We start from the raw sequence: 18,407 nt of genomic DNA on the forward strand, positions 1-18,407 counted from the left end.
AAAGTACCTAGTAAGCTTAAAACATATTATGGAATGGCAATACTGATAAAAAAAACCTTATAAATGCGAATAATGTTCATGTAGATGCTCGCAAATTAGTTGTCTTCTCCTCTCTTCCATCAATAAACGTACAATATCATAGATAAATTATTTCTCATACCTTATTGAATCCCGTTCACGAGAATTCTCTCTCACTCTGGAGATGGTTGGATTGATAGTTATTAACTGAAATTGGTACTCATAATCCGGCATTGTTACTTGCATACTTATTATTATTCTGCCGATAAGTTGCCATTTTTGACAGCTTGCAATACTGTTCAATATTGATAGGTTGGCCCATAGACTAAGGTTGGCCTCCGCCACGACGTGAAGTTATCGGCAGAATATTATAATATATATAATGTATCCCTTCGCCGGCCACGGCCGATTAATAACGATTGATCGTTTCAATAATAATATATAGTAATATTTTGTTATCATGTCGAAGCGTAATGAAATATGCAAGTTCCTATTTCTTTCGAGCGTTGATTATATTTTGGCTTTTATTTCTTTTTAAATAAAGCTACGTCTTTTTCAACCTTGTAAATGGCTAATTTTGAAACAATAATAATTAATGTCGTCCACGAAAGCCGACGATAAGCGCGGTTGCAATGCAGATACGTTTCATAAAACACTTATTTACATATTCCAAAGTTTTTTCGTTTCATAAAACACTTATTTACATATTCCAAAGTTTTTTCGTCGGCCTTCAAGACAAGTAATAAGATAGTAGTTATAATATATTAAGTTGTAGTCTACCCCTAGGTTGAAAGCATAACCGAGAAAATTAAGATTTAAAAAAATTACGAGGTTAGTTTGGTATATGTAATATGAAAACACGCTTCATGAATATTTATGATAGGTATATTATGCCGAAAGGTAAGTTTTAAGTAGGAAAAGTGGCATTTTAATGAAAACCAGTGACGTTTAATTTCAATCAGTGCTAGCCGTTTTATCGAGGCTATTTGACCGGGCCATTTGTTTGTGGAGGCGAAATGTTTTTGGGGCTCATAAACTGGAGCCTGTTTTATTTATTATACATTTAATTAAATGAATACAAATACGGAATACTGACTATGGATAAATATTATTATCTTATAAAAACAATCACTAATCAAAGAGTAAATAAATGCCATTCAATGGCTCATTTCATCTCACTCGTATTTCTTATTTTATTGATTAAATTTGAGTCGGAATAATCTGAAATAATAACAATATCGTTTAGTTAACACGGCTAAATTATCTATAACGTTATTTTGAAAATTTTTCCTTATTTTCGCATACTTACCTACCTATTTGAAGCGTTTTTATATGAAGGTTTAAGCACGAGTGTCTTTGTGTCGAAGGTTACTTTATAATTATTTAAATTTTATGAAATGCATTGGCGAACTCTAATATGCTATACTGATTTTTGTAATCTATTTTTCATTGTAAAAGATTTTTATATATGTAGTTATAATAGCGTGTTACCCATATAATAGCATTTTTTCAAAGATTGTCTATGCTCAAAAAGTGTCACTTAGATGCTTTCAAATATTGAATAAAAAAATCTGACGTTTACCCAGGGAGTAGCGTCGTAACATAGAGCCTTTTACCTATATTTAGCGCGCTATTCAATTTTAAAGTTTGTATGCAAAACCTGACTGGGTGAGTTTAAAAAAATATTTTGTAGTTACATCTCTTGTTGCAAAGCTAGTGCGCAATTCTGCATACTTTTTTATTTTTTTTCTCATATAGTGCGTGAGTTATTCTATATGAAATATTTAATGAACGTTAAGTAGAACCACCCAACAAACTTTTTTAATTTTTTATTAAGTCATCAAGTTGTCTATTATTGGCTTACGTTTGTGCACGTGCTTTTTTTGTTTTATCGATTATATCGTGAGAGATATTATTTTTTAAATTTTATGGACTTGATACTTGAACCATTAAATTTGCCTTAAAATTTTTTTGTTTAGTGCATCCTATTAAGTTAATTTATTTTAACTTTTAGCACGATTTAAATTTTTTTTATCTCTTATATTAAGCTAGTAATTAGATTTTGAGTGGCCGTCAAGTTTTAAAACCAAACATTTTTTTTCCACATTTTTTAAATGCACACCTTTGAGTAATTTAATTACATGATTTTTCATAAAGTTTTTATTGTTTTTCCATTTGAATTACGCGAAAAATTCGCATTTTTCCATTTTCACTAAGTACCCCGTCAAAATGTCCTTAACAAAAACGACCGCATCCGTTTGGAACATCCAGTCAAAAGAGTCTCCTCAAAATAGCCAAAACGGTGTAAGGTGCACTAAATATGTCGGTTTATAAGACTACTTCAAAATTGACAATCTGATTACACAAAAGTGTCAAAATTACAAAATCATTCAACTATCTTAACATTTATCTATTTATTTATGATTTTGAATGTATCAATGTCAGTTTAATAAGGAAAAATGCAGTCAATTATATAATTATACTTACCTACTGTTTTTTAAAATGATCTGTAATAAAAATAAATAAAGTTAAGTTATTAGAATACAATAAGGTATGCATACTTTTGAAAAATACAATAGGTATGTTTTTATGCAACGATATTTTCTTCAAAAGATAATATTGGAATGACATTTATATTTTTTTTATATAAAGCGGTTAACTTGCAGGCACTTAACTCTTCTGATGTTGGTAAATTGAACGATCAAGAGTTACGTATTTTTAGCATAATGAATAGCTGCTAAAGAAACTATGATTTAAAAATCGTATGAACTTGATATTTTTATATGGCAAACGTATATAAGTATAGACATCTTATCCGTGGTAAACTCAAAATACCTAAACTATCAACTTACCAACTTTTGGCAGCATCGTATCGAATACGTTGTTTAAGAACTCATAAACTTACACATTCAGGAGAAAAACCAGTTGCGTGTAATGAGTGATGACTTTGAAATGTAATCAAATATGTCATTTAAAAAACCTAGTAGTCTTAAAACATGTGGAATGACAATACTGGTGCACACACTAACGAATGCGATTTATGTTCATATAGATGCTCGCAAATTAAAGGTTTAAAAGACACAAAATGACACATTCTGATGAAAAATCTAATAAATGCAATGTATGTTCATATAGATTTTCGCGAATAATATGCGTACTTTCCGGACCGAGGATTGGAACTAGGGACCCTTGACGCAATATGCCAACGCTTAAGCCACGCGGCCATTTTTGGTGGATGGTGAAAAACCTTATAAATGCAATGTATGTTCATATAGATGCTCGCAACTAAGTCATCTTAAAAACTAACAAATGACAAATTCTGGTGAAAAACCTTTAAAATTCGATGTATATTCATATAAATGCCTACGACTTTGTTGTCTTAAAAGACATGAAATGAATATGTACTTATTATATAGAACATACTCGTGAAAAATCTTATAAATGCAATGTATGTTCAATTGGATGCTCGCGACGGAGTAATCGTCAAACATATGTAAAGATACAAAATGGTGAATTACCTTTTAAATAAATTGACGACATATACGGAGGCTCGGCACAAAATGTTCTTAACGCTCATAAAACGAAACAGGAGAAAAACCATTTGCGTGTGATGAATTTTATTTTGAAAGTAAGTAGTACTTACCTAAACAAATATGTCATTTAAAAACTCATAATCGTGATGAGTTTAAATATAAATGTAAACAGATATGTAAGTAGGTACGTTGTTTAAGAACAAATAAACACACACATTCAAAAGAAAACCATTTGCGTGAAACAATTGTCGAAGCTGTCAGAGGCAATAACTTTTTAAAGAACCTACAAAACTTTATTTGATATCGATTCTGAATAGCATAATATGAAGTGACTAACACTTCTCTCCTAACATAACACCTACCAGAACTACAAGCATACGTTGCACCACCTGGAGAAACAGAGAAAAAGAAGAAGCAAATATTATTAGGAAGAGTTAAGTGCCTGCAAGTTAACCGCTTTATATAAAAAAAATATAAATGTCATTCCAATATTATCTTTTGAGGAAAATATCGTTGCATAAAAACATACCTATAGCATTTTTCAAAAGTATGCATACCTAATTGTATTCTAATAACTTAACGGTATTTATTTTTATTACAGATCATTTTAAAAAACAGTAGGTAAGTATAATTATATAATTGACTGCATTTTTCCTTATTAAACTGACATTGATCCATTCAAAATCATAAATAAATAGATAAATGTTAAGAAAGTTGAATGATTTTGTAATTTTGACACTTTTGTGTAATCAGATTGTCAATTTTGAGGTAGTCTATTATAAACCGACATATTTAGTGCACCTTACACCGTTTTGGCTATTTTGAGGAGACTCTTTTGACTGGATGTTCCAAACGGATGCGGTCGTTTTTGTTCAGGACATTTTGACGGGGTACTTAGTGAAAATGGAAAAATGCGAATTTTTCGCGTAATTTAAATGGAAAAACAATAAAAACTTCATGAAAAATCATGTAATTAAATTACTCAAAGGTGTGCATTTAAAAAATGTGGAAAAAAAATGTTTGGTTTTAAAACTTGACGGCCACTCAAAATCTAATTACTAGCTTAATATAAGAGATAAAAAAATTTCAAATCGTGCTAAAAGTTGACATAAATTAACTTAATAGGATGCACTAAACAAAAAAAATTTAAGGCAAATTTAATGGTTCAAGTATCAAGTCACTAAAATTTAAAAAATAATATCTCTCACGATATAATCGATAAAACAAAAAAAGCACGTGCACAAACGTAAGCCAATAATAGACAAATTGATGACTGAATAAAAAGTTAAAAAAGTTTGTTGGGTGGTTCTACTTAACGATCATTAAATATTTCATATAGAATAACTCACGCACTATATGAGAAAAAAAATAAAAAAGTATGCAGAATTGCGCACTAGCTAGGCAGCAAGAGATTTAACTACGAATATTTTTTTAAACCCACCCAGTCAGGTTTTGCATATAAACTTTAAAATAGAATAGCGCGCTGAATATAAGTGAAAAAGCAAAACAAAATCGTGCACTAACGTTCACTACCAAGGCACAAGTGTTTACAATTTAAATTTAAGAAAAAACACATGTTTTGTGACACAAGTATCCAGCATTTAGCTGGGTCACCCAAATTGAAATGCGAATAACCCCCTTAATGTGCGTGCACAAACGAAAAAAACGCGTGCACAAACGTGCACTAACGATGCACAAACGAATGCACTCGAAAAAAGTTGAAATTTCAACATTGGGTGACCCAACGTTTAGCTGGAACACCCAATTTGAAATTGGAATTTTTCGGTTATTATAGGTGCACAAACGAAAAAAAATCGTGCACAAACGTGCACTAACGATGCACAAACAAATGCACGCAAAAAAAGTTAGAGTTTTAACATTGGGTGTTCCAGGTAAATGGACCTGTACAATTGAACGTACCTGATGTATTGGGCTGTAATCTGAATACGAATAACCCGGTTGAAGGCATTCATCATCATATAATGAGTGTGATATATCTTCAATGATCTCGCGCTTGTCGACAGATGGTTGATTATCAAATGTTTTATCAGAGAGTGCCGCTATAAGGTACTGAAAGAAGCATTATTACATTTTGTAAACACAGTAAAACCAGTTTCAGTTCGTGAAACGTCCATACAACGATGTATTATAATTATATTTAACATGAATTAGTAGATAACCTAACCTCATCTATAATGTCACAGATGCATCGAAGCTGTCAAATTGTATAAACATGTAATTTTTTGAAACAAAGTTTAATATCATCGCAAGTTCCTACATTGTTTGTAAAAAGCAACATATTATATTAGGTATATTACACATATCGCTGCTATTGCCAATCTAAAGTGTTTGTAAAAGAATTTAGTTTCCAAAAACTAACCTCGAAATTGCAGCTTGAAACATTCGCAATCTCTTGCGTTACATGAAAGCGAGGGTCCGGGTTGTTTGAATGGCTAGTCACCGTGTCAAACAAAGGCTTGCCTTCTATATCGGAGTGTCCTCCATCACATTCTTGTTTTACATCCATGTTACGGGTATATATTCCAAAAGCCACGTGTTATGTGACAGACATGATCCATTCAAGGTAATGTTAGAAAAGAAAAGTGTTGCCGCAATACTGAAAAGTATTTCCCGGACAACTACTTATATTAAAAATACACACTTGACACAATTTAATAATATGTATGTTTTGTTGTCTAAATAAAACAATGGTACGAAAATGACCGTCAGCATTGGCTAGTCAGCGTGTCAAACAAAAGCTTGCCTTCTATATTGGAGTGTCGTCCATCACATTCTTGTTTGACATCCATGTTACGGGTATATATTCCAAAAGCCACGTGTTACGTGACAGACATGATCCTTTCAAGGTAATGTTAGGATAGTGTTGCCGCAATACTGAAAAGTGTTTACGTGAGAACTACCTATAATAAAAATACACACTTGACACGGAGACACACTTTAATAATATGTATGTTTTGTTGTCTAAACAAAACAATGGTACGAACATGAACTGTCAGCATTTCCTCAATCATAACGAGAACAGCCATTGACCACTAAAGAAGGAAGCCGATACATTACACGACTGGTCCTGCTTTTCTCCCCTCCCGTTGTCTATGGATGACCTGTCATTGTCTATAGAGTGCTCATACTGACGCGTCTGTCGTGTTCCTTTGTCGGAGTAGATATTCTAAGTTTCAGAGTTCTTTCAGATTATTTTATCGTATCTTGGAGACCTTGAAGTTCATCTGTTTTAGTGGTTAAGTGTTATTAATAATTGGAAATGACGATCAAAGTAGGTATTTATGTAAACTTCTTCTGTGTATAATAATATCATAATATACTAGAACGTTTGTCAATGTGACAGTCGATTCTAAACGACAATAACTAATAACTTATTTATACTCTTCAGTCTGTTATGTATATAGGAACTTTTGTAATTGTGATTTTTGATGACACAATTATAAAATAGAGAATCTCTTAATAAAAGTAAATGTGTTCGATTGATAATAGGAATAGGTATATTGAATATAGTACTTAATAAAGTAGCTAACTTGACGCCACGACTGCCAGCCGTTCGCATGAGACGACGGTAAAACAGGGCGCAGGTAATTGTGTCACTTCGACGCGTACTCTATCGACCATAATTGCTCAGCCGTAGTGGTTTGGCGGGCGCGGCACGGCGCGGCTGTGTCTTGCGAAACTCAAACGTATAACCGTGTGTGAAATGTTCGTAGACAGTGTCTTTTTTGGGGCATAATACACACGGTTATACGTTTGATTTTCGCAAGACGCCGCCGCCTCATGCCTGCCAAACCACTACGGCCGAGCACTAAAAGAATTTAAAACTACCGACTATAATAAAGCCGATCGTAAAATATATATATAAATTGACTGGTTTAAGAGTGAAAGCTAAGAAGAAAACTATTAAGTTAACCTGGGTGTCATATTTAGGATTTTAACCGAAATAGATAAATAATGTGTAAAATAAACATTCAAGTGAGTAATATTGTAAGGAGAAAATAAGAGACCATTGAATTTTAACAGATCTTTAATATGGAAATAGTTGCATCTAGGTACATAATATTATGATTTAGAAACAAGTTATAAGTAATCTAAGAAATAAGCTAATGTAATTGGTAGATGCCTAATTTATTGAACGAACGATGACTGAGAGTTAATTAACATTTCTACAAGCTTGATGGAACTAATATTAAAATGAAGGGAAATACAAAACCGGACGTATACAAGTGTGCTCGATGGCCCCTCCCTTCAGCGCCAGAGTTTCGTCAAGAAACGTCCATCTTAGAGACCACTTATCACAAGACGTCTGGTAGGTATGGCCAAAGGTGAAAGAAAAAAGAGGTTGAGGGAGCTTTCCGAAATTCAAACAGCGCCAAATTTGTCCACACGATTCGCGAAGATAGCTTTTCCAAAGACAAGTCGTTGTGACCACTTGAATTAATGAATATTGTAGGTGATGTTTATAAAATAGAGGTTTTTTTTACACACAAGAAGTCATTATAGAATATCAATTTCTACTTGCTAGTTAGTACGTTATCAATAAATAGTATGGCACTGAAACAAACCATTTATTGTGCAAAAAGTTATGCTCAGGCTTTATTAATCTAAAGATGGCGGTGGAACAGCGCATTTAGGTCTAAAATAACAAATAAATCAAATTGGGGTTTTTTCTCCTATAATGTCAACACTGACGATATCTTTTACTTGACGGCTCCACTTGGATATTACAAATGACTGCCTGAGATATTTCTGCGTTAATTAAACTTCTTAAGATGGATGTAAAACGTGAACTAGATGGATTTGAATCTGACACAGAAATCCAGCAATGGTTTGATGTGCCAATAATCCATCCAAACAATCCGGTTACAAACATTTGTATAAAGCAAGAGAATGCTTTTGAAGCCAACAGCATTATTGAGGTTAGGATGTCCATACATATTAATCATTGCAAGATTGTGTTTATTCTTCATTGAAGTGGTATCTTACTAATGCAAATAAAACAGTTGCACGATAAATTGGACTTTACTAACTGAAACATGACGTAATATATTATACATCGTTGTATTGACACTTCACAGAGATCATTTGACTAGATACCTACCTACCTATAGGTTATGCGTCTCAATGGCTGCTGGTTTAGGTACTACTTTCATTAACCTGAAGACAACTTTACTATTGAACGTTTATTAATAATAATAGACAGTATTGAATCGTGATAATTGGTCACATACAGAAACGTCCGTGTGTTTGTGCCCCTCGCATATAGGTAGGTACTAATGTATGTGTAAACGTATTATAAAATACCTTCTGTCTTGTTTTTCAGAGCCCTGGGGCCTTATGTTAGAACTTGCGAGTCGTGTGAAACATCGTAGTCATTCGCGAAAGTGACGTAGGTTATCGAAATAAGGCATGTCGAAACTTATCACTACCTGAATTAGTCATAATCTGTGTCGACAATATTGCCCATACCAAAGGGCACTCGTGACCATAGTCCCCCATACGAGTTGAGTATGTGAGCATGCGCACTGATGTCTCGCGCCGATAACGCAGTTTAGTTTTCAACTGTCAAATAAAAGTGAAAGGTTAGGCTGCGAAAAGATAGTATTTTATTATTGGGCTCGCGAGAATAATTACCTACATATTATTATTTTATATTTCGCCAAAGCATTGCTATAGATTTGTATCGTTCACCCAATTATTGTAAAATATGTCAATCCCATAAATAGTTACTTTTGCGGCACTTTTAGGATCACGTAATCATCCGCGAAACAGATCAAATAATTATGTTAACTTATGTCAAAATGCTTTTTCACTCAGTGATGCACTATTTATACGTAATTTTCGATTAAACAAAGAGCTTGTGAGATATATTTTACAAATTCTCACGCCATATAGGTTTATTAGGTAGGTATCTTAAGTTTAATGTTACTACCTACCTACAAGCGTGAAGAGTTTACGTTTACAATGCGAAAAAATGAATATGGTTGTATAGATTAAAATTAATCAAAGACATAGAAGATGTATGTTATATTTTGACACATTATTACGTTTATAATATTATATCCATGGAGAATTAAAAAGTCGAAGGTAGGTATAATGTTGAGACGGACATAACCTCACCTACCTCATTTCAATTAAGATCACTTAATTGAAACCTCTCCATTCTTTTGCTACTTTTGCACGACGAAGGACGTGAATTCATGTACATATTATCCGATTTCCATGTTTATTTTGATATTTCGTTTCGTATGTGACAGTGACCTTGAAAATCAAAACGTCAAAATGAATGAGTTCGCTGACGGAAAGAACACGGCATTACCAATTTATAAACAATAAAGATGCCGAATTATTATATTATCTATTCACAATGTTACTTAATACTCTGTTATCTTGAGTTCAATTAATTATGTTAATGTTTTATAATGGTTTGTAATGAATAAATACCTACATAAAAATAAATGTTATTGAAGACACTTGTTTATTTTGTTAAATCTTGTTTTACAGTGTAATAATATTATATGGTTTCGCATTTATGTAAGGTTATATTCTACGTACATATATCTATATCATAAATACTAAATCAATCGAATATTGTAGGAATTATACACAAACATAACCAACAAAAATAATGATTTCGTTTGACATTTCATTTTTGACGTTTCATCTTGTACCATAGACACCGATTTTCTCGGTTTTGGCGATGTTGCCAACTGGTCACTCGCGAATTAAAATAGTCCGTAGCGAGTGGCTTCAAAAATACGTATTATCGTATACGGCATGAAACGGGCGATACTAACTTGTCATCCCACACGGTTGTCGACCACACGAGTCGATAGTTACGAATTCGGGCTGCTGTAACCAGCCTCGCCGATATTAAAACTGAAATTGATTCACTCCAAGTTGATTTCAAAGATGAATTTTCCGAAGACAGTTATCCGCAACCTGGCTGCTCATATTCAAAATGCGAGCCAATAAATCAGGTACCTACTTACCTATTTATACAAAATTTCATTATTATTTTAATAAGGTAAATATTGTGTATATCACATCGTGCTTGTATGAGATCAATGCGATCATTTGTATTAGTCTCCGTTATTATTATTCGTAGCATTGGATACAAATTGTATTTTGTAAGATTATGTTTTATATAAATTTAACGTAACGATCAATTGTTTGGATTTTACACTCCTTCGGTGGCTTGTTTTAGGATACTATATTTGTAAAAAAGACTGCCTGTTATTTTTATTAGTATATTGGTATTTTATTATTGACATTTATTAATCTGTCTAATTAAGTGGGTCAAATAAATCTGTTGCATAATAAATCCCGGTGCTGTGAGTATCTACAGCTGTGTCTGCTAAACGTTTTTACTCACGGTACATTCGTGAATGGCATTTGTTCCGCGGCACACAAAATGTCTTAAAAAGGAAATGTTCCTTATCAATATGAATGAAAGAAATCAGAGTGTGGGTAGGTCAATTTTTTATTAACATATATGTACACAGGTGGTAATAATTTTATTAGTGAGAAAAGGGCAACTGTATTTTAGAAAGAATTCTCTAAAACGCGGCTCTAAATTAAATAAACAAACACGTAACTCCACATCTACCATTTTTAATCGCTCTCATTTAACGATTTCATTTCCACGAGTGCTGAAAAACCAAATTCGCAAAGATACGACGATCCACAACAGAGATTTAATTCCTGTTGTAGCCAATTGAGGATATTGACGCCAAAACAATATCCAAAATGCTGACAACTCTAGGTCAGAAAATGTGGCTTTGTGCTCACAATCGTATTTTAGATCTATTCAAATGTCCTCCTCTGTTAATGTCAGGTGTGTACCGTCGAATCTTGAGAATGGATTTATCACCCACTGGTACATTTGATAATCATCATCATCCACTGCTGGATGAAGGCCTCCCTAACCTTCCTCCAACTCTTTTGGTCCTGTGTCATTCGCTGCCACTTATTTTCGCCGAACCCTACTAGTTCGTCAATCCAGCGACTTTAAGGGCGATCCTGTGCCCGTTTCGTACCCCTTGGATACCACTGGATGACGGCATTTGTCCACCAGCCGTCCTTTCGGCGAGCAATGTGCCCCTCCCATCTCCATTTCAGCTGTTTGGTAACGTCTATTAAATCGCGTACTCCTGTCTGCTTCCTACCCCATTCGTTTCTCTTAGGGTCCTTTCGCGTGATGCCCAACATACACCTCTCCATGCCTCGCTGTTCCAATTACTCAAGATCGTGTGATTTGCAGTTACAACCATATATATCTCAATGTGATATATGTTTACAAAAAGGCAGATTAAAGTACGCTGCAGTTAGCTGGAATGTCTTTCGGTGAGTATACATTCACTTGCCAAATGCAGTCGTACATTGGTAGCCACTGAAAGCAGAGGATACAGCTGTGGCAGGTCTTATCCTGGAATGCATTGACTCTGGCTGATCATAAAGGTGATACTGTTACATAATAATATTATACATGTTGTTATTTTCAGGAGTGTGAAGATAGCCTGATCAATTTAAGGTCGGAGAATGATAATGAGGGTGTCATCGTCAAACAAGCATTTGTTGACGATGCAATTCGCCAAATCAATAATGTGAATCCTCAAGCCGGCTCATCCGATCGACAATACAGCCCAATGGACCAGGTACGTTCATTTGCAGGTTCACTAATGACACAACTATTAAACTTTTTTTTTTTATATTCGAAAGATCGATATCTACATTGCATTAAAATTAATACGGTCACCGCAGTTGTTCTAAACGAAGAAAAATCTGGTCACCCAATTTTGATGACAGTTATTCGAGCACTGCTGGTCGTATATCGCGAACAATATTGGCTTCCATTTGGTTTATCACCATAAACCAGTGACTTCACGAAGTTATATAACAAATCGCACGATCTTGGAGGAGGCCAATATTTGGCAGTTCCTTTTTCAAAATCAACTAAAGCAGTCGAAGACCTTGGCATAAAAACAGCAAATGTCACAAAACACTTTTTTTTCAGGAGAGGGTAAAAACCTAATATCTTGGTTGATAAAAGTGTAGAACCACTGGACCTTTGCTGTTTTGTATTTATTTTTGAGAGCAGATTCAAAGGAGTAATCGGTTCGCGAAAGAAAAAAAAAGACAATTGTGTCGTATTAACCTCATCAGGCGGCGGAGGATGCCGCTGCGCGAACTTCTGATTTTGATCGATTTACAATGCTTGAGACCACTGTAGCGAGAGAATGCCTCATTTGATCAAAGCAATTCTGGTGTCATTTTGTGTGTAAAAGGAACCAAGCTAAATAATTTCCTTTATTTTGTTAACTGTCAATTCATGGTGGAACTGCATTGTATTGTTGTTTTTATTTAATAAAACGCAATTTTTTTTTATAGTACTTATTCCACTTTTAATTAATATATTAGGACCGGTTTCGTCCGTTTCAATGGGACATTTTCGACTGAATACATTTTTTTTTTATAAAACAATATTTATCAAACAAAATTCAAAGCGATAGAAATAATATAACAATAGGTACATAATAATTATCCGTCCAATAATACCTTCCCAATAACAGACTAATTTAAAACTAATGAGGTTGGACATTAATATTTCATACTACGTCAGGGGCATTAAACAAATTATTTAAAATATTAACAAACCACAAAATATAAAACAATCTACACTTACAATAACATTAATATCAACAAATAATTATAATTAGTCAAAATTAACAATAATTTTTTTTTTTTTTATAAAAAAATAAAATAAAATTATCAATTGAAGTGAGATGGAATAAAAAACAAATACAACCAAAATATGAGTCAGAATTCAATAGAAATAATAAATAATGTACAATATATAAAGTTATGTTATGACAATCCCAAATATTAAATAGGGTACAATAATGGAGAAGACACAAAATATAATTGATCATTTATTAAATTAGAATTGGGCAAAAATTTATACCTATTAATTTCTAGGATTTCCTGTTTATCCAATTTTATAGATTTCTCATTCAAATGCAGGATTTTAAAATTTTTACTGATATTAAAAGAGTGATTATTTAAACTTAAATGATTTCCAAAAGCTGAAGATTCATTACCATTTTTGGCACAGGCTAATTGTTCTTTGATCCTAGTATTAAAGGATCGTCCCGTTTGTCCAACATATTTGGCATCACAAGAGTCACAACTTAATAGATAAATTCCACTTTGGTTAAGTTTATCTAATCTATCTTTAGTATTCACCAGTATTGAATTCAAATTTTGTGTGTTGTAAAATGTTACATTGAAAAGTTTTTTATCTATTTTTCTTGAAATATTTTCAGACACTCTTCCTAGGAAACATAATTTAACCCAGCGTTTATTAACACTGGCTTCATCTATCACTAAGCCAGAAGTCACATTTAATAAAGCTAATTTTTTAGATTTGCTGGTCAGAATGCGATCAATCAAACGTGAGTCATAAACAAATCGCTTTTAATAACGGTTATGACTCACGTTTGATTGATCGCATTCTGGCCAGCAAATCTAAAAAATTAGCTTTATTAAATGTGACTTCTGGCTTAGTGATAGATGAAGCCAGTGTTAATAAACGCTGGGTTAAATAATGTTTCCTAGGAAGAGTGTCTGAAAACATTTCAGGAAAAATAGATAAAAAACTTTTCAATGTAACATTTTACAACACACAAAATTTGAATTCAATACTGGTGAATACTAAAGATAGATTAGATAAACTTAACCAAAGTAGAATTTATCTATTAAGTTGTGACTCTTGTGATGCCAAATATGTTGGACAAACGGGACGATCCTTTAATACTAGGATCAAAGGACATTTAGCCTGTGCCAAAAATGGTAATGAATCTTCAGCTTTTGGAAATCATTAAAGTTTAAATAATCACTCTTTTAATATCAGTAAAAATTTTAAAATCCTGCATTTGAATGAGAAATCTATAAAATTGGATAAACAGGAAATCCTAGAAATTAATAGGTATAAATTTTTGCCCAATTCTAATTTGTTAAATGATCAATTATATTTTGTGTCTTCTCCATTATTGTACCCTTTTTAATATTTGGGATTGTAATAACATAACTTTATATATTGTACTATATTTATTATTTTTATTGAATTCTGACTCATATTTTGGTTGTATTTGTTTTTTATTCCATCTCACTTCAATTGATAATTTTATTTTATTTTTTTATAAAAAAAAAAAAAAAATATTGTTAATTTTGACTAATTATAATTATTTGTTGATATTAATGTTATTGTAAGTGTAGATTGTTTTATATTTTGTGGTTCGTTAATATTTTAAATAATTTGTTTAATGCCCCTGACGTAGTATGAAATATTAATGTCCAACCTCATTAGTTTTAAATTAGTCTGTTATTGGGAAGGTATTATTGGACGGATAATTATTATGTACCTATTGTTATATTAATTCTATCGCTTTGAATTTTGTTTGATAAATATTGTTTTATAAAAAAAAAATGTATTCAGTCGAAAATGTCCCACTGAAGCGGACGAAACCGGTCCTAATATATTAATTAAAAGTGGAATAAGTACTATAAAAAAAATTGCGTTTTATTAAATAAAAACAACAATACAAGCTAAATAATACAGTAACAAACAATTTAATTGGTACCAACAAAAATTTCTGTACCAAATAAGGAAAAAAAACTTGGTGGAGCTAGTAGTAGTAATTCTGACAAACAGTAAAAATAAAAAACCGTTGAGTTATGGGAAATCAAAAAAGAAGCGTGGTTAAAATGCTCCTACGACCTTTTTGAAAAAATTGAAAACAAGCAAGAATAATATTTTCATAGAATAAAATATATGCATATATAAGATAGAATTTCTCGTAATGTTTAAACTTTTTTATAATAGATTTCTTAAAAACTACTTTTTCATTTTTTCCATATAAAAAACTGCTCGGCACGTCAGACAGTCGAAATATTATATTTGGAAAATTTTGGCACGCGTGCCTACGTAAAAAGATTCGCTAACATCGTGTCTAGGTATAATATTTCTAACTGGATCTCTTAATTATAATGAACTGCTATTTAAATTTCTCATAATTTTTTAGTACTTTTAAATGTTAAATTTCTTTTTTAGATTATCGCTAGAAGCAGTGTACCGGCCAATGTTGCGAATCTCATATCGTCCTGGGACGTGACTGAAGCACACGCGTCTAGCGAAGTCCTTCACATTGAGGAAGAAGATATGAAGAAAGAACTTAAGGAATATATTGAAAGGTACAAAGATGTCCCCTGTCGCAATAGTAAACGTGATATTTTTCAATCGAAGAATATGGTAAAAACAGAATTATTAGTGGCTGTTATACAACTGGAAAAAAAATCGTTTCATAAACAAAATTTTGTGTGCAGTATATGTTTTGATTTTTTTTCATCGTTCGACCAAATTTTGCTTCACAACGCGATACACGAAACCACAATCGCTTCCGATTCCGTTGCAAGACTGGTTAAATGTGACGATAGTCGATTTCGTCCTGGTCACATCGTGAAATCACTCAAAATGACTTATTCTGATGAAAAGCCATTTAAATGTGATAAGTGCAAATACTCATGCAAACTATCTGGTCATATGAAAACACACAAAATGACTCATTCTGGTGAAAAGCCATTTAAATGTGATATATGCAGTTACTCAAACAGAAATTCAGGTGACATGAAAACACACAAAATGACTCATTCTGGCGAAAAGCCATTTAACTGTGATAAATGCAATTACTCGTGCAGACAGTCCGGTAACATGAAAACACACAGAATGACTCATACTGGTGAAAAACCATTTAAATGTGATAAGTGCAAATACTCATGCAAACGATCAGATAACATGAAAAGACACAAAATGAGTCATTCTGGTAGAATGCCATTTAAATGTGATAAATGCAACTTCTCATGCAAACAATCTAGTAAAATGAAAATACACAAAATGACTCATTCTGGTGACAAGCCATTTAAATGTGATATATGCAATTGCTCATTCAGAAATTCAGGTGACATGAAAACACACAAAATGACTCATTCTGGCGAAAAGCCATTTAACTGTGATAAATGCAATTACTCATGCAGACAGTCCGGTAACATGAAAGCACACAAAATGACTCATTCTGGCGAAAAGCCATTTAACTGTGATAAATGCAATTACTCATGCAGACAGTCCGGTAACATGAAAACACACAAAATGACTCATTCTGGTGAAAAGCCATTTAAATGTGATATATGCACTTACTCATGCAGAAGATCAAGTCACATGAAAACACACAAAATGACTCATTCTGGTGAAAAACCATTTAAATGTGATACATGCAATTATTCATGCACAACGTCTAGTGACATGAAAAGACACAAAATGAATTGTACTGGTGAAAAGTCATAATGTGATAAATGTAATTACTCATGCATAACGTCTAGTAGCATGAAAATACAGAAAAAGACTCTATCTGGTGAAAAGTTACTTAAATTATAAGTCCCCGTGCATAAAATCTTGTTGCATGAAATTGCACAAAAGGACTCATTCTAGTGAAAAGCCATGTAAATATGATAATTGCAATTTCTCATGCATATATTTTAATAAGATGAAATTACATTAAATACCATTTTCGTGAAAAACCATTTGGTGTCAATTCTTATACGCATGAAAATTGTCTGTAAATGACTCTGACTGTGCTTTTCAGTGAACTGTAAACTGTGAAGAAATGATTCGGATGTTGGGCGGAAAGGGTATGTCTAGTATGCCAGACACTGATCTTTTATGCTACTCCATGGTTTTCAATCCTGGTCGTATTATCAGCTTCGTCCAGTATTGTTGATTGGATCATCCGGTGCGTGGCACATGACGGTTTAGGTTTTAAGTCTTTTTATGCGCACGTTGATAAATAACTGACCGATATTTGTCGCGCCAGGCAGGGGTCAAATTGTCAGGTGAGTATGAATTTATCTGTTCCATTAGGGCCATCCTTATTGGCGTACTCAGACAAAGCCATTTGAATGTGATATAATTACTCATGCATAACTTCTGGTAGCTTATTTCACGACTTATTAATTTTTAAAAAAATCCCGCATTTTTGTGACATAATTTCAATATAATATCGCACCGTGAGTGTAAAACCATAGCAAGTGCAAATTTTTCAATTTCGAGATTTAAATGCAAAATAACTGCAAAAGTCATAAACTTGATAATGTAAAATTGAAGTTACTGCAAACTTAAAATATTTCATTAAAAAAGACAGATATTTGGGTTTTACAATACAAAGATTTACTTCCATTGTTAATGTAAAACCATAGTATCTGCAAATGATTATCCATGACTAATTGTGAAACCCGAGCATCCGACCCATTCTTTTGGTGTATGCAATGTGGCATTGTTTTTATTATTGTGATAGCAGGCAATTATTGAAATGATTCAGTGTTAAGACTTCGATAACGCATCCAGACGTATTCTACAATACATTATTGTTTCCTTTGATTCAAGTAATGTAGTGCAGTGTATTTTGTTTTTATCAAATATGAGTTTAAGGATTCGAATGATGGTGGAGTTAGCTTTAAAAGCTGAAAAACTTCTAAAAAGGTAAGACTTTGTGATAAATATTATACTAAAATGATATACAAAACTAACCTTAATATTATTATTGTTATGAAACTTATTATTATCGACTTATCTTATGTACCTATGTATTTATTTTATGCACCTACAATAATAAACTCTTTCAATTAAAACAGCAGTATATCAATCAGTTCTATGATATTTTTGTTTTTGCAATGTTACAGATTTTCAAAAATGTGACAAGTACATTTCCTAATGCTGAAGAACCC

General features: G+C 32.6%; 3 protein-coding genes across 3 annotated transcripts in view; 1 reads left to right on the forward strand and 2 right to left on the reverse strand.

Moving 5' to 3' along the window:
• Positions 1-18,407, reverse strand: part of LOC147077495 (uncharacterized) — a 394,824-nt gene that overhangs the window by 226,510 nt on the left and 149,907 nt on the right. The window lies entirely within an intron of this gene.
• LOC147077500 (uncharacterized) overlaps positions 1-18,407 on the forward strand; it is a 197,535-nt gene that overhangs the window by 43,576 nt on the left and 135,552 nt on the right. The window lies entirely within an intron of this gene.
• LOC147077501 (uncharacterized) lies at positions 2,131-6,420 on the reverse strand. Its single transcript, XM_085940865.1, has 3 exons — positions 5,932-6,420; positions 5,472-5,621; positions 2,131-3,940 (listed from the first exon to the last, which is right to left on the reverse strand). The coding sequence occupies exons 1-3, from the start codon at positions 6,076-6,078 to the stop codon at positions 3,884-3,886; spliced, it is 354 nt and encodes a 117-aa protein (XP_085796991.1). The 5' UTR covers positions 6,079-6,420; the 3' UTR covers positions 2,131-3,883.

Source organism: Rhyacophila brunnea, unplaced genomic scaffold (genome assembly GCF_057557595.1).
Source record: "Rhyacophila brunnea isolate RB1 unplaced genomic scaffold, BYU_Rbru_1.0 scaffold_13, whole genome shotgun sequence".
NCBI classification, from domain to species: domain Eukaryota; kingdom Metazoa; phylum Arthropoda; class Insecta; order Trichoptera; family Rhyacophilidae; genus Rhyacophila; species Rhyacophila brunnea.